Source organism: Populus trichocarpa, chromosome 9 (genome assembly GCF_000002775.5).
Source record: "Populus trichocarpa isolate Nisqually-1 chromosome 9, P.trichocarpa_v4.1, whole genome shotgun sequence".
Taxonomy (NCBI): Eukaryota; Viridiplantae; Streptophyta; class Magnoliopsida; order Malpighiales; family Salicaceae; genus Populus; species Populus trichocarpa.
The window spans coordinates 1560043-1583830 of record NC_037293.2 but is presented as its reverse complement, the minus strand read 5'-3'; the positions used below and the strand labels follow the sequence as shown (position 1 = coordinate 1583830).

The following is a 23788-nucleotide window of genomic DNA, read 5'->3' as shown; positions in this document are numbered from 1 at the left end:
TTACTCTATACTATCTTGTGTGTTGTGTTTTAAGCTAGGGTAATTAATTTGTGCGACCGCGACATCGCAACAAATTTTATGGTGTGGCTACTGGGATTAAATTTTGTGGTGTGGCTGCTGGGATTAAATTTTGACATCGTAATCATAGCCTTTATAACTAAACAATCACGAGTTTAAATTTGTTCAAATCTTATCATCTTCATTCTAATTAATAAAATTAAGCATAAGGTAGTGTGAGGTATATGCAAGTTTCAAGCTCAAAAAACTTTTACTTAAGGGATGTGTGTTAGAAAGCAATATAAAATTATTATTAAGACCTCACCTAATTGCTTAAGTTTTGGATTGAGATGATTTTTTTGTTATACTTGATAATCTAAACATATTTTTAAAATAATTTGCATTTAGATTGATGTAGAAAAATAAATATATCAAAATATATCTCTTTGTCATTGATGAAAAATACTTTCGAAATTTAATTGTGTATTTTTATAGGTAAAAGTTTGTACTTCAGTATGTAAGCCTAGGGATCAAAAACTTGTATTTATATAGCAAGAGTCTCATTAAAATCCTATCGATATAACTTTGATGCCATTAATTTAGGAAATATTAATACGAGAGTTAATTTATTAGACCAAATTAAAGTTCATTGAAAAAAATTGAATCCCACATTAATAGTGATTCGTAAAACATAACTTTAATATTTTTAATATGGTATCATAGTCTTGATAATCAATCATGAGTTCAAATCTTTTCATCCTCATTCTACTTAATAAAAATTAAACACAAAGTAGTAGGGTAAGTTTATGCAAGTTCTAAGCTCAGATAGCTTTCACTTGAGTTGTCTGTTAGAAAGTAATATAAAATTATTCTTGAGACCTTATCTAGTAGCTTAAGTTTTGAATTGAGATGATTTTTTGATAATTACTGATATTTTACTATATGGAAATACTTTGAAATGAGAAAATAAGCACAAAAATGGAAAAGGGAATTATATCTGAATATATAAAAAATAATAACAATATTTTCACTTAAAATTAAAAAATATATTTTTTTTTATTTTCCTCTTCTTGTATTTATCTTTGTAATAGAGTGAATATTGATAATTAATCATTAAGTAATCTAAAATTTCTCATTAATTAGTGTCCACGAACACTTAGAAGAGTAATGGTATATTATTTTCACACAGCATATTTCCCACAAAAATATTATAAATTAAATGGCATCTCATGCATATAATAAATAAATATTATTAATGAAATTGATATTTTTTTAATAAAAATATCATATATCATATTAATCTTACATCATTATAATAAAAGCTAAATGATATAGGGAAATTATTATAGATCAAGAGATTTTTTACTGTGGATTGTAATATTAGTTTCACTTTCAATTTCTCATCTTTTCACGAGATATTTCTTTGGCTTTCTTTTTCTTTCTCAGCAAATGGGTGGCACTCACGCCATTAAGAAGGCGCGCATGACCCTTCCCGGAGGCCAAATCTAGTCATTCGTCATCTCATTGGATGCACAGTCGTGTTCTCTTCCACATGGTATGGCATGTGCAGACAGATAATGGTTGGATTGCCGCCAATGATGGATTGTTTTTTGTTTTTCTTTCTTTTCTATCTCATAACAACTAAAGTGCACAATTGTTCTCTTTGTTTGTTTTTTGTCAAATTAGGCATGGTTGCTAGACCCAAGCGTTGGGCCTAGCAACCATGCCGGACCCAAGTGTCTAGGTTAAAAATTTTAAAATTTTTCAAAAGCATGATTGGAATGCGAAAACAAACACTATCTCATTCAAGTAGGATTTTTCATTCATATGCAGTAGAACTTAACAGCAAACTCTTTTTTGTTTCTTCAACTTATTTTATACATTTGTTATATTTGAAGAGGAAAGAATGAAAATGTTGAGTTCTAAGTGATTTATTTCAAGCCTTCAAAATAAACTTTTTTTTTATATGCATTGTGGATGAAAATATTAATTTTATGTTTCCATCCAAGTATTCCTTTATTTTCAAACTTGGGTCTATCATGGTTATCAAACCCAAGACGTTTGGATTTGGCATGACAGCCAGATCTAAGACGTTTCCAGACTCAGGTATCTTAGGCCTGGCATGACAACAAGACCCAAGGTGCTTGGGTGTAACATGTCTATCAGACTTAAGACGTTTGAGTTTGGCAAACAGATAAATAAAGGTTTAAAAATTAACTTACTTGGTTAGGTTTAATAATACTATTAAAATATTTTTTTATAATCTAAATAATTTTTTATATTTTTTTTAAAATAATAATATTAATTCGCTGTGAAGTAGAAAATATACTCATTCATAAATAAAAGGGATCAGGGACGACAACTAGTGATTGGGTTGATTGTAGTAAACAGGGGAATTTGGAAATGGGATAGCTTTTTTGCTTCTCATTCATGAAAGGGATCGATGTTTTAAATAAGAACTTGTCAAGCATGTTTGTTCCCATATTCTTTTTTTTATTATTATTATGGTTTTTTTCTTTTTTTATTATAGGTTCGCTATTGTTTTTGCACTTTCACCAAATTATATAATATTGGGTTCCTTGTATCGAAAATATATATGCATCAATACATAATAAAATTTCATATGAAAAATTGGGAAAATGAAAAAAAAATTAAAAAAGAAAGAAAAATTCCACATTCAAGTAATAATATAAATTGAATTATATTGGAATAAGCGATGTGAATTTCACCTAATAGTTTTAATTTAATTTATAATTTTAGAGAATTCTTTTTTAAATTAGAGGAAGGAATATATTTTAAATAAAAAAAATTTAATCTATAATTTTTTAAAACTATAGGAAATTTACTCAATAATTTAATTTTATTTAATTTATATAATAATTTTATAATTTATTTTTTTAAAAAAAAACCAAGCTTTTTATCTATAATTTTAGTTTAATTACTCTAATATTAGAATTTGGGTTTTTTCTTTATGATTTTTTAAAAAAACTTTCAAATATTACACACACACACACAGATGCACGTATCTTTGACATATGAACCCAATGTAATTGATTTTGAAAATTTTTGAAAATTTTTTATTTTTTTTAAATTAATATGTTTTTGATATTTTCATATTATTTTGATGTACTGATGTCAAAATTGATTTTAAAAAAATAAAAAATATATATTATTTTAATGTATTTTTAAATAAAAAATATTTTAAAAAGAAAATCACTACCATACTTTTAAACACCCTCTTAGATAAAAGGAAAAGGAAGCATTTGTGCTTCCAAGCTAAGTTGTCTTTTGAGATTCTGTTTATAGATTTGATTCATGCACACTTGTGTCAGCTATACATCCACGTTAAAAAATAAATAAATAAAAACTAATTAAAAAATTAATGAATGAATTAGCCTTTTAAGTTGTATTATTATTATTATTATTTGATATTTTGCATGAGTTTCAGCAAAAACGAGGGGGTTGGTGAAAATAATAGTAAATTATATTATAGAGGAAAAACACTATGTAGATGTGGACATGAATTTATTATACTATAGATCACATTGTAGACATAGAGTATTTATAATATGGACAATATTATAGCACCGAGGGGGTGTTGTCGTTTTTGTTTATTAGTTAAAAAGTGGTGTTGGGTCTCACTTGGCCGCCAGACCCAACGCTATTGGCTCCGACTTTTAGTTAGATCCATCGATCTTGGATTTGGCTGAGCAGCCAAACCAAATGCTTTTGGATTCGGCTAGGAATCCAAACCCAACGCTATTAGGTTTGGCTAGGCCGCCAGATATTTCTAATTTTATTTTTTTTGCCTCTTTAGATTTGTTTTTCTTTTCTCATATTTAATTGTTTTTTATACTGTAAAGAGTAAATAAATTGATGAGATTTTTTTTATATTGTACAAAAGTTGGGTGATGATAAGTTTTTTTTCATTTCAAGCTGGGTTGGATTTTCTTATTAAAGCATGTTCGTTTTTTCGTTTTAAAAATGCTTTAAAAAAATTGAAATTTGTTTTTATATTTTTCTTTAATTCAAATTAATATTTTTTGATGTTTGTGTATTATTTTGATGTGAGGATATAAAAAATCAATGTTAAAAAAATATATTATCTCAATATATTTTAAAAAAAATAAAAAAATAACCATTACGTAATAATATAATAATTAGCTTATTGGTCCGCGCTTCGCAGCGGGTCAATAACAATTTTTTCTTCAAATGTAAAAATATTTGAGTTGGGTTAAAAGCACAGAATGTATTTGCACCATCACTATCTTCAAATAAAATATTTTCTATGTAGCACCATCAATAGCGCATAGCAGAACAACACCAAATACACCGACAACTAATTTCTTTCCCTTTATTTTTTTTCCTTTAAAGATATTTTCAAATTTTTTTCGTCTTTAAATTTTTTTTCCTTTTCTCTTATTGAATTTTTTTATACTATAAAGAGAAAATAAATTGATGTGACCTTTTTTATATTGCACAAAAGTTGGGTGATGATAATTTTTTTCATTTGAGGTTGAGTTGAATTTTCTTATTAAAGCATGTTTGTTTTTATCTTTCAAAAATGCTTTAAAAAAATTAAAAACTTCTTATTTTTTTCTTTACTTCAAATTAATATTTTTTGATATTTTTATATTATTTTGATGTGATTATATAAAAAAATAATTTTTAAAAATAATCATTATGTAATAATATAATAACTAGGATAGTGACTCGCGCTGCTCAGCAGGTCAATAACAATTTTTTTTTTAAATGAAAAAAAAGCTTGAGTTGGGTTAAAAGCACATGATATATTTGCACCATAACCATCTTCAAATAAACTATTTTCTACAGTGACACCATAAATAGAGCATAACAGAGCAATGTTCAATGCATCGACAACTAATTTCTTTCCCTTTAAATTTTTTTATTTTAAGATATTTTTAATTTTAATTTTTTCCTCTTTAAATTTTTTTCTTCTCTTATTGAATTTTTGTTTTCATACTGTAAAAAAAAAAAATGATGAGACTTTTTTTATATTGTATAAAAGTTGGGCGATGATAAAAACATTTTCATTTGAAGTTGGGTTGAATTTTCTTATTTAAGTATGTTTGTTTTTGCGTTTCAAAAATATTTTAAAAATTAATTTTTTTTCTTTTTTTCTTTAATTCAAATTAATATTTTTTGATGTATTTGTATTATTTTGATGTGATGATATAAAACTTCAATTTAAAAAAAATAATAAAATAATATCTCAATATATTTTTAAAAAAATATTTTAAAAAAATGACTATTAAATAATAATACAATAGCTAGTATATTGGTCCGCGCTCCATAGTGGGTCAATAACAATTTTGTTTTTCAAATGTAAAAATGTTTGAGTTAGGTTAAAAGCACGAAATGCATTTGCATCATCACCATTTTCAAATAAAGTATTTTTTATAGTAGTACTATGAATAGCACATAGCAGAGTAGCGCCCAATACACCGGTAACTAATTTCTTTCCCTTTAATTTTTTTCCTTTTAAGATATTTCTAATTTTATTTTTTTTCCTCTTTAATTTTTTTTCTTTTCTCTTATTGAATTTGTTTTCATACTATAAAAGGAAAATAAATTGAAGTGATTTTTTTATATTTTACAAAAATTGGATGATGATTTTTTTTTATTTTAGGTTGGGTTGAATTTTCATATTAAAACATGTTTGTTTTTGCGTTTTGAAAATGCTTTAAAAAAATGATTTTTTTAATTTTTTTCTTTACTTCAAATTAATATTTTTTTGATATTTTTATATTATTTTGATGTGATGACAAACCCAAGAAAACAGACCCAAGAATATTGGGTCTGACTTCGCAGCCAGACCTAAAACAATGAGGTCTGGCTTTGCCTCGAGACCCAATAGAGCTCCGCAACCAGACTCAAGACACTTAAAATTATGTTTCATATTTTTTTTATTTAAAATTAAAATTGTTATTGACACATTATGGAGCACGGGCAAATATAGCTCATGTGTTTTTTTTTTTAAAAAATAATTAATTAGTCCATTTTTAGAAACAAATTGTTTAGTCCCTGCATGTCAAGTCACTGCATATATGTCAACTTTACATGTAATACTTAAAATTTCCTTTTAGATTTATAATTATACATTTATACCTCTTATCCCAAGATCACCCATTCACAAATTAAAAGCCAATTATCTTTCCTTCTACGAGGTCGTGTTTGGAATATTGTTTCTTAAAATTTTAATTTTTTTATTTAAATTATATATATATATATATATATATATATGATTATTTTGATATACTGATGTCAAAAACAATTCTTTTAAAAAATAAAAATAATATTATTTTAATAAATTTTTCAAAAATAAAACACTTAAAAAATAATTGTTGTACTCTCTATGTGATTACTGTTTTGTTTTCATAAAATGTCTTTGTTTCCATAGTAGGAATATCTATAAATATTGTTTGGTTACTTAATATACAGTGAAGCTTCACCTTTTTTTTATCCTTTTAATTGTCCCCCTACTCTATGAGCTTTGTTTTTCAATTGACCCCATTTTTTTTTTCCATTCCTCCCCTTTTTTTTCAGTTTTATTATTAAATATTTTTTTAACAATTATTCACTTTGCTTTTATATTAGTCAAGTTGATTAGATTATATCAAAACAATTCTTACATAATTTAATTTTAAATCATGGTTAAACAAGAAGTCAGATCAAGAGATTATTTTATGTCAATTTCATTTTTTCTCTCTTAATTTTATCTTTATTTTTTTTATTGTTGGCCAGATTGTTTTTAGACCAACCAAGTTAATTTTCTCAAGTCATGATAACTCATATATTGTTTGATTTTAAATTCGGGTTAAATAAGATGTTGGATTAAAAGATTTCAAAATTAACATATTATGTTGAATGTAATAAAAATATTAAACTATTATCTATAACTTTTATATTTTTTATTACCTTAAAAAAGTTTGATCTGACTAGCAGTGTATGGCGGGCTTATAAACTAGTTCAACACAGGAAAAAGAGAGGGACCAGCTTACTAAGTTGAACACAGGGATTGGTTAATTACTATATTAAACTACAGGGACTAGTTAAGTTCTTCTGATAAAGTATAGGCACTAAATTATAATTTACTAGCGAAAACGACTTTATAAAAAACCAGCCTGGGAGAACACAGTGGCAGCTGATGTGGAATCCTATCATTGACTGAAACACGTTTTGGTGGGGCCCACCAATTAAGTCACCGAGCCGGCCACCTAACCGAACGACTCCTCCCGACGGCTCTGAGCCTCAACCCCATCCTTTTCGAGAAAAAAAAATACACCGTTTCCTTCCTCCGTTTCCTTTCTCAATCAAAACGAATCCTTTGTTTTTGATTCCAGCTTGACAGCGGAGTCGCCATGGCCGCTGTCTCGTTTTCGCAGTTACTTAACGGCGAGAGAGCGGTGGTTACGCTTTTTATTGTCATCGTCCTCTTCTCTCTCCCTCTTTCTCTTCTCTTACACGGCGTCGCTCTCTCTCTCCTCGCTCTCTTTGCTCTCTCCGTCGAGGTCCGTGTCGAGACTTCCACTTCCTTGTCTCAATTCAAAACCAGGTACTTCTTACCTTTAGGGTTTCCTGCTTCATTTAATCTGCGATCGTGAAATTGAATTTTAATTTGTGATTTCTGAAACCTTGTGTTTTGTAATTGACCTTATCGATTAGGCTAGGGTTTAATGATATTTACATTTGAATTCAGGGCAGGTGCTTCGTCAGGGCTACTATTAGGTGCAGTTACATTACCAACTTTTATGCTTTCAAAATTGATACAGCAATCAAGAGCCTTCTCATTGAATCAAGTTCATCCTGGAGGTACTAACAATTGCTAATGAAATTATAGAGAGAAGCAATTGCTATTTCTCCCCTGTATTTGTAGTGAAAAGTCAATTTCCCCTCCGTGTTTCATATGTGGGCTAAATCAGGCCAACTGATAATGATTGCCAGTCTCCACCAGTTTTATATGCATCACATGAAGTCACTTTTCCCTTGTTTTTGTAGAAAAACGGTCAATTTCTCACTCATGTGATGCGTAAAATGGATGGAAATCAAAGACGATTATTGATTGGCCTTGTTTGGCTCACATTTTTTCAATTATGGGGGAATTTACTTTTGCTACAAATGCAGAGGAGAAATTAGGAGTTATCTCTTTCTCACTCACACACGCATATATATGGAGTATATTTTATGATATCGATCTATGATATAAATGTTTGGTCATGTGTTGTATTCGACTCATTATGCAGAACTTAATTACCTGGCGTTGCAATACTGGGCTGCATTTGGTAGCTGCTTCACTGTGCTTATGGTGCTCTGCTTACTTACATTGGACAATACACGAAGCCGTTCATGTCAGGCATGGAATGTTAAGTTTGGCTTAGTATGTTTTGTGATTGGTGCAGCCCTATTATTTTTGTATAGTACTACTGGTAAGTATGTAATTAGTTTGTCATTTGACTAATAAATATTTGCATGCCTGGAACTTTTATTCACCTCTACTGTTTTTGTTTATTTTATTTGCAGGTTTGCATGCAATATGGAAACTTTTGTGGGTGTTTTTTCATGGATTCGCAGCAGTTAAGTTGGTGCAGCATCTCCTTAATACTTTTCCTTCATGCGTTTCCTTTGGTATGTTTACTGCTTGCTGTTGGCCTATCTTGTTGATAACGAGTGTGGAATGCTAGTATAATTTTGTGTTGCTTTATCAGTTTTGGTAACCACAAAGGTCTTGTATAATTTACAATTGTGTTGCTTTATGTTTCTTTCAGAATTTGGTAGGAGGCGTATTAAACCTCTGCATGATAAACCTATGGCTTACTGGCAAAAATTTAGTGAGAAGCATGATATCAGACTTCTCCATGTGGGTTTAGTTTCATGTTTCTGCAATTGTTTCTATAAGCTTAGCGATTTGCTTGCACAATGGAACTTTTATAGCATATTTGTACATTCCATGAGATTTTTATTGTTGCTTAGTTTGATTTGAGATTTATGTACTGTGTGGTGTCTTCAATGTGTCCATGGATACCATGCCTATTTATCATAGTGGCTATCATTGTCAGAATCCAAAAATACACATTTCTAAGCCACTTTAAATCTCCAGATGTTGCTGGAATTCCATTGGACAAATGTCCTTCACTTATCCCTAACTAGATGAAACTGCATTGTTGTCTAAGGAACTCACATTTCCTTGTTATATTTATATTTGGTGTTGTACTCGCATTAAGAATGTCTGGTTCTTTTGTTGGCAATCATCCCTTTCCTTGGTCTTTCTAGGGGAAGCACTTCTGGTGACTGTGGGTCTTGTACTCTACTTTGGTGACATGTTGGCCTATACCATTGAAAAGGCTAGTGCTCTTCTGTACAAAACAGTCTACTCTTCCCTCTGGATTAAGCCCAGAGTTTTTACTTTATAATGGTAATGGGTGTTGTTTGAACAGCTTTATGGATACATGACTTCGTCAGAATTAGTCTTTATGCAATATGGATTTAGGAGAAGTGAGATTGGCATTATCATTCAGGTTTGATTTGTTACTGGTGGAGTTTTCCATAAAGATAATCATCCTTAATTGAGGAATTGATTATGAATTTTGTGGGTTTTTTTTTATCTTCTTTCCAGGGTCTACTTCTCGGCCTTCTCCTCTACCTAGTTGTCTTGAAATATTTGCTCTGTGGATGGGATGGCTTTTCAAGATCAACCTACTCTGGAGCAAGGATATGTAGTGAGAAAGGGAAATCTCTTATATTCTTCGCTTCCCTTGGTTTTTTGATTGTTGTGATCATCCCTTCATGGATGCAGTTTGTACAGGATTTTGACATGCATCCACTGTTGTGGTATTATTACTTGCCTCAACATTTACTTTCGTATAAAATTTTGTAACTGCTTGAATTTTCTTCTCATTCTGATTTCATTTGAAGATAAAATATTTTATCTTGATTAAATTGGCTTAATAATGAACTGGTAGATGATTGGCATATTATCTCAGTGATATATATAGTTCATGATTTTTGGGTTGCATGTGTTGAATGTTACTTTGATCAAAATGTTTGGGTCTTTCCCCCTTTCTGATAGGTTAGGCTGTGTTGCTGGGGTTTGGAACTTGGACATCTCTGTAGTGCAATTGGTGTCTCTCACCCTGTTAGGGTGAACTGTGGGGTTATTTTGCACTGTAGTGATGCTTGAAACAATTGTGGCTAGGAAATAGGAATCACAGTCTTGGTTCTTATATTTGCAATCCATTATATCCATATAATTCTTCCGAATATATTCTCATCATATGTTTTTTAACAGGGTGGTTAGATTTGTTTTTATGGAACCAGTTAAAAGACTATCACTCTGTCTCTATTGGGTGTGTGTGATATATCTTTCTGTTCTGCGATTCTATAACATATCCAAGAATAGTAAGATTGAGAGGATTCTTCTTCGAAAGTACTACCATCTAATGGCTGTTTTAATGTTTCTGCCTGCTGTTATCTTACAGGTAATTTGGGGATAAAAGATTGATCATCATTTTGGTTGTTTTGGTGGTTGTTGTTTTTATTGTTGATTTCTTGGATACACTGCTGATGTAAGTTTGTTTTCAGCCTAAGTTTCTTGATCTGGCATTTGGTGCAGCCTTGGCAGTTTTCTTGACTTTGGAAATTATTCGAGTAAGTTGATTGAATGTGTAGATTGTATTGTATTGACATTTTCATTCTTATACACGGCTTGGATGATTACAAATTTGATCAGTTTGTTGAAAGTGATGCTCCAAGGGTCAATATTGTAGGTAGGAGCAATTTTAAAAGATATGTTATTTGTTGATAGAAAAGAGGAGCTGAGAATTTCTTAAAAATTGCAGTGGCATTTACTTCACTGTAGAACTTTTTAGGTTAATAATGTCTTGTCATATTTATGTTTAGCATTAAATTTTGTAGTTTCCTTTTTTCAAATTATCATAATAATCTGTACTAATCCACCTCTATATTGTCCCATGAATTCTACCATATGCTAACTTTCATTTTTATTTTGACTTGGCTATGCTTTCCAGTCATGTCGACACCTCTAATTGCAATTCCAGCATCATGCATGAGATATGTTACCTGAAACCGGTTGGTTAATCTGATCCTGGTTTCAAGACATTAGAATTTATATTTTTGGTGGTGACTATAATCAGTGATATAGTTCTGAGTTTCAAGAAAATTATTAGTTACACCAGGAGTTCTACTCTCTCTTACATGGAGGTGGGACCCTTGGAATAATTTTTATGGTGGGTCCTATGTGTACATGAGTGAAAATTACAGCTCCAGGAGTTCTGAATAACTCCCGAGTTTCATTATGTTCCCGTAAATTATTTATCTTTGCCATACATTTTTGTGGTCAGGTTTGGAGAATTTGGCCTTTGGGACAGCTTGTGCATGAATTTATGAATGCTTTCACAGACCATCGTGACTCTGACCTCCTCATTGTCAGGCATGACTAGTTATTTCCCTCACACTTTGTCTTTATAATGCAAATGTTTAATGCAGATGAGTAATTTTTCCTCTTTTATTATTATTATTATTATTTTTTATTCTTTATTCTTTAGCCACTTTTCACTTTTACTGGGATGTGCACTTCCTATCTGGATGTCTTCTGGATACAATGATCGACCCCTTGCTCCTTTTGCTGGAATTTTGAGCCTTGGAATTGGGGATACAATGGTGAGTGAGCTTATTTCCATGTTTCTTATTGGTAACAATTTGGTTTACAATTTTTTTTTTTTTGCTTCATGTTTCTAGTCAATTTGCATCTCTATAAGTGATCATTCAACACATCCAACCGATAAGTTATAAGCATGCATTTGCCTTCTTTAAAACCGAGTTGGTTAATAAACAGGACATCAATTGCAACTTTTAAATAAGCTTTATGAGGGGTTATGAAGTAATGGAATGCAATAGTTATTCCTCATGGTTGCAAGCTGGAGAGGTTTGTGATGTATGTTTCAGATTTACATTCATGCAACATTCTAATGTACACTTAGCAAGTCATATGTTGTGCCGAGTTTCAGATTTATGGTTCGTTTTTAGGTTCTGGTTGTGAGTGATATTATTCATATATAATAGCTGGACAATAACATATTATTCAGAACATATTATTCAGAACATATTATTCATATATATTAGCTGGACAATAAAAGATGATTCACATGGCAGGATACGAGTGGCCCTTTGGCCACTGAGATAGGGCTGTATATCATATAAATATCTGATTCAATGAACTTGCACGATATTTGTAGAAGCTTTTACCAGTGAAATTCTAATATAAATGTATATCTGGTGGATGGATATGGAGTATTAGAATTTTTGGTAATAACATATGTAGGCCCTTGTTTATGTCTGCCATTAGATTATTCATGTTTATTGTTCACCAATAGCCCTGCTTCATTGAAAACTAGTAAGATGGCTTTGCTTTAATATTCAGGCTTCAATGGTTGGCCACAAATATGGTGTCCTCAGGTGGAGCAAAACTGGGAGTAAGTTCTCTTTAGAATGATTAATTCTTGGTCTATTAGTGTTTTTAATATATTTCTGATATTATGTGTGGAACTCTTTTACTTGCTAGAGAAAACCATTGAAGGCACTGCAGCTGGTATAACATCAGTCCTTGCTGCTTGCTCAGTATTGCTTCCGCATTTAGCATCCACTGGATATTTTCTTACTGAGGTTTCTCTCTCTCTCTCTCTCACACACACACGCGCGCTCGCGCTTGCGCACACAACTTGTTAATGTTTCCTTTACTACTTTGTGCAGCATTGGATCTCTCTTCTCCTAGCTGTAACAGTGAGTGGCTTGTTGGAGGCCTACACGGCACAACTTGATAACGCATTCATACCACTTGTTTTCTACAGCCTTCTATGTTTGTAAATGCAGCTCTTACCTCAAAATAAATAAATAAATAAACCAATAGCCAATAAGAAATTCACCTGGAAGTTACATTATATCTGATTGTTTCCTATCCGCTAACACCATTTTGTAGGCACACCTTACCCAATTCTTAGAGAATACAAACATCTTGTTGTATATCATATTCATTTATAGTTTAGATTGTATCTGGATTAGGCCTAGGATTACGAGAGTCCATGTTCAATGCTGTAAATACTGGTACTTTGGTTATTCATTGTACCACAAATACATGATCAGAGCAGATAATTTTCGGTACATGTTCTATTTATTGTATTGTGTTGTATTAATGTAAAAGCTTAATACAAGGTTTTATTTTGGTTAAGTGGTATGTGGGTCTTGTTCCTTTCCAGTGTTAGTATGGAACCAATGCGTGTTATATGGTATTTCACTAGTATTCTTTTCGTAATGATCATTGTAACTCACCCCATTTGACAGAACTTTCAGCGGGGATGGCGGCATAGAACATGACAGAGATCTAGCTAATCAAATCATTCTATGGGAGCCTCATGTCTAATGTTCTTGGAGGAGGCCTCAACTCGTACGGGCATGCTGTGGTGCACAAGGTTTTTTTCCCTGTGTTCAATGGTAAGCAAGCCAGTGCGTGTGTGTGCGAGGTTGGTATTCACAGAGGAAGGAGGATCATCTTCATCACTAGAATAATGTCATATCATTCAAACTTGACCGGTTGGATTTGAACTAGATAAAGAAAATAAGATTTTTTGGCCAAAGTTATTAAACCTAGTCCAGATAAGGATTCGATAGGTCACCTAGGTTACTAAATCAATTTTTATAATACATTTTAAAGACAAGGCATGGACACCAACTCCATCACGATACTCGTGTCTATTCTTACACATCTCAAGTTTTGTACTTAATAATCTATTTGATACACAGCCTGGATAAAATATCAAATCAAGAAAAATTAATATAAATTAGTACATAAAAGAATTAGTTAAATTACCTGATTATCTCTGGGTACAAATCTATGCATAGACGACAACACACACACACAAAGGGAAGAAGAAAGGGGATGAAAGGTTAATTGAGTAACTTCCCCCTTTCATAGAAAACACAAATTGCAAATTTCTCCCCCTTTCACAAGTTTTTAGTTTTATAATAACTATAGAATTGTTTTTTTTTTCTCTTGATTTTCTTTCTTTCTTTTTAAGAAAGCAATTGTAGATAGATTATTATTTTTGTTGAGCATTCACTAACCTTGACAAGGATGGGTACACTTACAAAATTCTTTATTGGAAGTTAAAGCAAATAGCATCGATACTGTTTATTTAGCATCAAATCTTAAGAGAGGTTGCAAGAAAATAATTTCTTCGCATAAATACATCAGTCCATCTGGGACAACAAATCTTCTTTGTTCCTCACTGTCCACAGCTATCGCCACGAAATGTCCTTTTAACATCATCAGGGACTCTTTTGTATCATTATAACTGAAAAATTACCATGCTAACCAAGGCTTATCGATATTAATTTCTCATTCATTCATAATTTGTTTTAATCATTTTAATATTTTATATTAAAAAGTTTATATTAAAAAATAATTTTTTATAAAAAAATTAACCCTAAAAATGAATGGATCGCATTTTTAATTTGATTTCAAATATGTCTATTAATCATATTTTAAAATAAAATTTCAATCATCCTCCAAATAAATAGAAATTGTTTAACTAGCATAAAAAACTTGAAGATTTATAGAGAGATATTGATTTAATAGATCACTACATGATATGTAGTTTTTAACTTTGAGCTTTCCTTAGAGAAATATTATCAAATTTACTCAATTAATTAGTAAACATGATGTCTTGAATTATTCTTTATTTTATGTAAACTAAGACAAAGCACTCACATAGTTCTCTACTTAAAAATTCCTTTGATTTTCACAGTTATGTTCATTTTAAACCTAAACAACTTCTATAGTCATGGATGCTTTAGAAAATTCAACCTTTTTAAATTTCTCAAGCAAACAACCATATTTCTCACTCATATAAGTAATATTAAATTAAGAATATTCTATTATATTTTACTTGGTATACTAAGATATGAAAATCATTAAAAGAACTACTAATCCTTTATAATGCTACAACTAGCACCTTTTTTTATATTATAGGAATAAACATGAAATAAAAATTTTCAAGGGCTATTAAGATTGTTATATAACCTAATTTTTTCTTTGAACGTAGATCTTGAGATCTCTAGTTAACTAGATATGATTATCATCATTATACTCTTTTATTTTTAAAGGCTTTAATCATATTCTTCTCGATGAACTATATACAAGCTCTCTCGATAAACTTTCGGTTAGCGAATTCGTAATATTTTCCTTTAACTTTACATAGTTAATAAAAATAATATCATTTGAGAGAAAGTGTTTAACGATATTATATATACAATGTATATATCTTGACTTACCACTATACATATTACTTTGTGCTCTTCTAATTGCAGGTTGACTTTCGCAATGAACACAAATTTCTAGCACTAATTTTGCTAACATAAAATATACTCTAAAAAATTTCAAAGTCATTAAGCTTTTTGTCTAACTTTATCAAAAGCAATAAACTCTTATTCAATTGTGGATCCTAGGATACATTTGTTTTGAGGATTTTCATGATATTGCTGCTCTACCGAGTGTGAAGACAAATCCACTAGAAGATTTTTAATGCTTAGTGTTGGATATCCAATTGACATAACCATACTTTTTTAACACTTCCAGGTATCTGGTATTATATAACTAATAGTTTAAGGTGTACTTTAAATATTTGAGTATATTTTTAATTGCTTTTTAATTATGCATATTTGAATTACTAGGAATGAGAAGGGACGTGGATTGGCTCGGATAGTTTTTATCGTGGAGAATACTCTAGTAAACTTACTCAATTTTCTAATCAAGTATGCCATATAAGATATTGTATAGTTCATATTATCATCAAGCTCTCAATTATTTGAGAATAGTTTAATTGATCTATTTTTTTTACCTTTATTTTTTAATAGATAGACACTTATATCCATTGATGTTTTTATAATACTATTTTTATGTTTAGAAAATTTTTGAGAATTTTCTAAACATAATAAAATTTAACCAATAATATTCTAGTAATTTTTATTTCTGGTACGAGATCTGCAACCTATCATCTTTTTATAACAAACTTATAAATTTATATATTTTTAATAGACTTGATTATGCATCCATAATAAAAAATATTTTGTTCCTGTCCCCCCCCCCCCCGGCAGTTAAACACAGGTAGTTATTAATAGGTTAAGAGTTTTCCCGTTATTTATAAATATCACTAAAAACCCTCTGTGTTCGTTCTCGCAAAAGTTTTCACCATTAACATTTATATCCCTTGTACTGATGCAACCTTAGGGTACATTGAATCCAAATAAGCCCATAACAGGTATATACCGTCTAATGCTCTAGGTCCTTTGGGATTGGGGGTTGGTTCTTTCTATCTTGTTTTTGCCCCTGATCCTCTGGATATGCTGGCCAGTTTTTCTTGACTCTGTTGTGATCTAGCGGTTCTGCAACTTGCTCAAGAACAGCAGCATTGCTTTAAGTTCAGGGGTCTCAATCTTTATCTGACTGTATTCTAGCTTAAGCAACACTGGAAATTGCTGTTATCAGCTGGGAGCACTCTCCCCTGCTCCTTCTGTCGTGTACTGTTTTTTTCCATGGCTAACTTGCCTGGCTGCTTGTCAAGAAAAATTCCATGAAGAAGTCATTCTTCTCACATGCTTCTTACTTCTTAGCATTTTGAACACGTAATTAACATCCTATGAGAGCCATGACATGCACTGTGTAGGTTATGTCACATTACTTCATAAAACAGATCTAGTCAAATGCTTATCTCAATTCTTCTTCTCTGAATTTTAGCTGAAATGATTTCTAAATGGTTCTAGATGTCAATTGGATTTGATAGATTCACTGCGGCGTATTGGCACCTTTCCATGCTATTCATAAGGTGTTCCTCTGCATGCATGCCCACTGATTGAGGCTCATGCTTTCGGCTTCAGTTGTTTCTTCCACCTATGGATTGTCACAACATGCTATGACTGTGAGTCTGTGACCTCTATCTCTCTCTCTGTTTTTTTTTTTTTTTTTAATGAGATTTATTGTCGAGGGTCTTGATATACATTTAAAAACTTGGACATATACTTCTCTTTCTACACTCTACAGTATCATCCTATTTATCCTCACTCCACCACGGGGGTATTTTTTTCCAACAAAAAAAAATGAACATGGAGGCTTCTTTGACACTTTTTTTACAAAAAAAAAAAATCAAGTGTAAATTGAAAGGTATAAATATATGTATTTAATTAAATAAATTGATAATTATTTAAGTCAATAAATGAAAAAAAAGTCATTAATAATAACTAAATATATATCTGGAAAAATCGAGAGGTGGATGTGGATCAAGATATTTGATCTCGCAACACAGTCTATTTACTCGATTGTGTTTAATGATTCTATATATTAATATTATTTTTTTATTTAATAAAATGATAATAGAAATAAATATACAAATAAAATTGATTGAATACAATCAAAGTGAAATGTATATGTTGAGCTTATTAAAAATATTATTAAAAAAAAATATTATTTATTTCTAAAAATAAAGTTCAATTATATAGAACATAAAAAATCATAAATGAATTAGAATAACCTCTTCAAAAATTAAATACATACAAAATAATTAAAAAAAAACTAATTTTGAAAAAAGGCTAAATATAAAAAATAAAATTAAGAGAGAGGGTATTAATTAAAATATAAATTCAAAATTATTTAAAAAAACACATATAAAAAAACATGATTTTTTTAAATACAATAAAAAAAAAAACAAAGAAATAAAGAGGTCAGACGCTAATGAGCCTAACAAGCTAGGGTAATGCCTGACTCATAGAAAGGGCTCATGTGTTGGCCAATGTTTTTTAAAAAATGTAATTGGGGCAGACGATATGTTATCCGCGTCAACATTTTTTTCAAAAACAATTCCAAACAACGTGTTGTTTGTTATTCTCCAATGGCTGGAAAAAGAGAGTTTATGTTTTTTTAACTTAAAAACTCATTTTTAACCCAAAACTCCTATATAAGAGCCAAAACACCTTGAAAAACCTATAGACACCTAGATAAGAGTCTAAAAACATTGACAAACTCATAAATGACCTTGAAAAAAAAACATGAAAACTCGAAATCATCCCAAAACCAGAAATTTTCCTGAGCTTAGATATGTTTTTTAGGTAAATTCAAGGTGAAAAAACCTAAGTGAAACTCCCCTCACCAAACGGAACCCTATGACACCAAAATTGACCATTTTGATGGTAAAAAATGATGTCAATGTCGATTTTCTCTTTCTAGCATCGTAATCCGACGTTTTCTTTCTCTCCCCTCATAAACTAAACCAAGGTCTTTGAATCAAAAAATATGAAACTCAAATATCTCTCAACAATACGAGTCTAAGCTTTATATTTGGGATGAAAACCAAAGCATAAAAATAAATGAAAACACTAAAAATGAGATGAGAAAAGGTGTAGAAAATCTGAAAAATTCAAGTTAGAAACTCTTTTTTCACCCCTTTTATAGTGAAATTTAAAAATTAAAATGTTATAGAATTAATAAGAATTAATTCTCACCATTATCAACCGTTGATTAGCCACCATAAATTAAGAATTAAAACTAGAAAAACAAAGAGTTTTTTTAAAGAGAAAACCAATGGTTATTTAAGATTAATTTATCAATCACTCATAATTTGTTGATTTTAATCAAATTTCCAACCAGAACAGGTTGGCTAGCTAGTAGTAATCACGGGATACATATATTTTGTTTTATTTATAATAGGATATGTTTTCTTTTCCATGTATTTTGTTTATGATGAAACAAAATATATAGGTTCATCTCTCCCACCCTATGTTCTTTATCATTGCCTCCCTTTTGTAACAATTTTTGGACCTCATTCATTTTAATTTTCCTATAAGCACATATGGCTCCAAAATTAGGAGCATTAGGTTTATGATTGCGGTGCGCCACATACAAATTAAAAATATAAAAAAACTAAAACATTTAGAGGAAAATATTGTAGATCAAGACACATAATTATTGTAGATTGTAATAATATCACAAGTTTTTTTTTTCTTTTTAGCTTTATCCTTTTCAATTGGGTTGATTTAGGATCAGACTTCATTGATTGCGTTGGTTTGCTTGTGGGGTTCTTACAGTGTTGAGGAAAAAATCTATCAATCATTTGTTGCTTCATATGGCAAGAAAAAAATTGATTGTATTGATTTAAAATAATTTAAGTGTTAGGGACCAAATTTGAAATTGGTACAAATATCTAGCCCTTTTTTTGCCCAACCAAGGACTAAAGTGAGAAAAATGAGTGGCTTTGAAGGTAGCATTTCTTGGTACTGTTGGAATCTTTTCGGCGAGAACTTTGCTATGGAGCGACGCGTGATAACTTCGACACTCAAGTGTGGCTCTAACATCCATTTTCCTTTTCTTTTATTTTCTCTCTCCTCTCCTCGGCTTCCATGTTTAACTTTCTCCAAAATAACATTGCCTAAGTCTCTCAAAAAATAACAATGTGGCCTGTGATTTGTCTTTTATGTTAGATTTTGTCCTCATTCTTTTTATTACTATTTGCTTTGTTTTTTGTATTTTTTTTAGTTGATTTTTTTTCAATTTCATCCTTCAATATTGGATTGGTTGGGAATTAGGCTTCGTAATTATTTTTTATTTTCCTTCTACAGGGTAATCTCGATTTCATGACCCAGGTCACGAGTTTGAAAGGTTAACTCAAGTTGACTTGGGGTTTTTATCTTTTTTTTAATTGATTTTTTTATTCCATCCCTTAATATTTGGTTGGTTGTGGATTGTACTTTGTAGCTTTTTTCGATTTAATTTCAATTAGATTATATCGGTCTCATGACTCGAATCACAAATTTAATAGGTTAACCCAAGTTGATTTGGATATTTTTATCATTTTTTTAAATGAGTTTTTTTTAGTTTAATCCTCAATATTAGGTTGATTGGGAATTGATCTTTTTAATTTTTATTCTTTTGCTTTCTATGAAGTTATCTCGTTGTCATGACCCGGGTCATCGGTTTACTGATTTACCCGGGTTGACTTGAGTCATTTTTTTATCTCTTTTTAATTGATATTTTTTTTCATTTTTATCATTCAATACTGAGTTGATTCGGAATTGAGTTTTGTAATTTATCTCGATTTGCTTTTTATTATATTATTCTTATGACCCAAATCGTGAAATTTACAGATTAACTAGGGTCATCTTAATCGATTCAATATGTCATCATCTTAATACTAAAAAAAAATGTTGCCAATATATCACCATCTCAATATTTATACATAAAAAAAAGTGTCATCTAATATATACATTATTTTCCGAGTTCATAATTAAATTATTTTTTTACTAGAAAACATGTTAGTAATGTCTTTATATTTTTTATGTCTAGGAAAAAAAATCAATCTACATCATGGTGCAAGGCCAAAAATCTAGTTATATTTTGAAATGGTTGCATTCACGAATAATAGATAATAAGTTCAAATCATTGACAAAAGAGAGAGGAATTGAGATGGAAGAGAGATAAATTTTAATTTGTTTATGGGTGTTTTCGATATATTATATATGAGGATAGTATGGGTTTTTTTGTTCAAATTTAGAAAATATATCTAATTTAGTATTTTAATAAATAGAAAATATTCTTTTAAATAGAAACTGGGGCATGCGTAATGGGAGACGTCTACACCATTTAGGCAGTGCGTGATGCGTCCTCCAACAACCCAATGATAGCTTCCAGTGCGTCATTTTGTCTTGACCCCTCCCTATCACAGGGCAACGCGTGTGGTAAAAAAAACTTTCGGTTTGGTTTCGGCAACTCTTTTTATCTTTTTACTCTCCACCTCGATTTTATCGCCTGCCAATGCAATTTTTTGAAGTAATCCTTCAATTTGTTTTTTCTTCATATTTGGTTCATATTCTTTTGATTGTTATTTGTTTTATTTAAAATAATTTATGAAATTAGAATTGTTTTCCAATTTCATCATCCTTTAATTTTTTTCATCTATCATATTTGGTCCCCATTCTTTTGATTACTATTTTTTGGGTTTTAACCTTGTATTGATTTATTTTATTTTTTAATTTTGTCCCTCATTATTTTTCAATTTCATCCCTAATTATTTTATTTCATTTAATTTTTATTCTAGATATGATGGTCATTATTGTTTTGATTTCTTTTGGTTTTGTTTTTTAATTTTGGATGACTGAGAATTTTGCTTCAAGATTTTTTTGGATTTGCTTTCTATGAGGTAACTCGGTCTCATGAATTGAGTCACGGATTTGAAGATTAGTCCAATTTGACTTTAGTCTTTTTATAGGTCATTTTTTTTTAAAAAAAAATTCAATTTCATCATTTAAATGAAATTATCTCGTTCTCGTATCTTGGATTATACGTTAGTCAAGTTAACATGTTTGACTCGGGTATTTTTTGTGTGTTTTTTAATTGATTTTTCTCTATTTAGCCTTACATTATTTTAGTTCGCTTAAGAGTTGACCTTCATTGTTTTATTCAATTTTTTTTGTGCGAGATTATCTTGACCTCACAACTAGGTCATGAATTTGACATGTTGACTCGAGTCAAGTCTTTTAGTTCTTTTTAATTATTTTTTTTTTGAAATCATCCTTTACCATTTGATTTGCAGGTGATTAAGTTTCTGATTTTTTTTTCTCTTTATAAGGTTATCTCAATATCATTTATTTTTTACTTTGTTATTAAATGACATCTTTGAGACCTCTTAAGAATATTTTGAGGATATCTTTTTATAATATTGGTAAGTATTCAATTTTTTTATTAGTCTTTTTCGTTTTGCTTTTTTTATTATTATTATTGTCATTGACTTTTTTTTTATAACCATGTTATTAAATTAAATGAGTTTATTGAACACATTTGAATAAATGAGTTGGGTCCTAAGTTTTTCTTTCTCCTTTAAAATTGTTTTCATCGTTTGAGCATCCTTTCTATGTGTTGGGAAATTTTGGTCCGGCTTAAGACATAGCATAAGCCACCAATCTAGTTATTGAAAACTCTAAAAGGTATGACATTTTCACCGTAAAGAAACAATATTCACACACTCACATGTTACTATGGGCTCATAGTTCATTTTTTATTAATTCATTTTGATCCTCGAAGTTTTATTTAGAAAAATTTGATCCTAATTGAAAGCCAATTGCTTTTGATTTCTTAAGTAAAGGTGGAATCGAAAGAAAAGGATTAAAATGAAAAAGGTGCAAAAAATAAGTGTTCTAGATTTTTGGTGAAAAATACACTTAGGTCCTCCATCTTTAAAAATAATACAATTTAGATCCCTTTAAGTTTCAAAAAACAAATTTTGGTACAAAATTTTATTTTTTTATTTTTTAGTTCCTAGTTTGAGAGAGAAGAGAGATAAAGAGATTGTCAGATTTTATTAGTAGAGAGAAAATCAATATTGACATCAATTTTGACCATCAAAATAGTCGATCTTTATATCAATGGGTTCCATTTGATAAAGAGTTTTACTTTGTTGTTTTTCACCTTGAAATTGCGTAAAAAACATATCTGAACTCGAGAAGATTTTTAGTTTTGGGTTGATATTAAGTTTTTGTGTGTGTGTATGTGTTTTTTTTTTTTGTTTTGTTTTTTTAGGATCATTTATAGTTTTTTCAAGATGCTTACTCTTTTCTAAGTGTTATAGATCAAAAATAGATTGAAAATGAGTTTTTGAGTAAAAAAAACATAAACCTCATTTTTCAACCATCATAGTTTCTGTAATCTAAGGAAAACCACATAACGTGTCATCTAAAATTTTATTTTAAAAAAAAAATAATGGGGCTAACAAAATGTCATTTGATCAAATTTCATTTTATTTTTAAAAGGGCATGCCTGCCTACATGCATGCCTTTTCTAAATGGGTCAGGTTGGCCTCTCTTTTTTTTTTCTTTTTTTTTTTGTAATTTTGCCTTTTAAAAAAGATGGTGCTTTTTTTCAGAGATTTTTTAAAATAATTTTTAATTTATATTTAAATTGATACCCTCTCAAATTTTTTATTTTTGTATTTAACCTTTTTTAAATAGTTGTTTTTTAATTATTTTATATATGTTTAATTTAAAAAAAAATATTTTGATTAAGCTATAATTGTTTTTTTATGTTTTATATAAGTGAGATTTATTTAGAGAAAATATATTTATTTTTGGAGAATTGATTAGCTATATAGGTTTTTTTATGTTTTATATAAGTGATTAAGCTATAGTATTTTCAATAAGTGCAACTTACAAGAATTGATTAGCTATAATTGTTTTCTTATGTTTTATATGTGAGACTTATTTAGAGAGAATATATTTTTATTATAATTTGATTAAATAAAAAAATAATTTTAATAAACTATATCATTAACAATCAATTTTCATTCATGGTTTGTGATTTTTTTTATTGAAAAAAATATTTAACCGGGGAGTAAAATCCAAATTGGGACATAACCGACCCAAAAGCATACACTCCCCGATGTTGAAAACCGTTAAAACCTGCCCAAAGCCCAGGCCATTTACACCATGGAAGACAAGTTTACTTCGAAGAGAGAGAAAAGAAGAAACCGAAGCGTCCACTTAGAGAACCCAACATGCTCCTCCTTGAGACCTGTGAGGTGAATTAAGGGCGACTCCATTTGACATCAAATAAAGTAATTATCATCCAGCCCCCTCCTTTATGGCGCATGAAGCCCAGCTTATAAAATCAAGAGGAACATTTTATTACCATCATGCAGCTGCAAATCCAGCGGGCGACACCAAGACA

At 30.0% G+C, this 23788-nt stretch overlaps 1 protein-coding gene across 1 annotated transcript; it reads left to right on the top strand.

Annotated features, from left to right (window-relative positions):
• Positions 1-7243: 7243 nt before the first annotated feature.
• Positions 7244-13258, top strand: LOC7491163 (dolichol kinase EVAN). Its single transcript, XM_024608955.2, has 14 exons — positions 7244-7573; positions 7718-7830; positions 8262-8444; positions 8539-8643; positions 9289-9359; positions 9453-9533; positions 9632-9846; positions 10304-10493; positions 10597-10662; positions 11376-11464; positions 11580-11694; positions 12455-12506; positions 12596-12696; positions 12784-13258. The coding sequence occupies exons 1-14, from the start codon at positions 7380-7382 to the stop codon at positions 12895-12897; spliced, it is 1689 nt and encodes a 562-aa protein (XP_024464723.2). The 5' UTR covers positions 7244-7379; the 3' UTR covers positions 12898-13258.
• The last annotated feature ends 10530 nt before the right edge of the window (positions 13259-23788 follow it).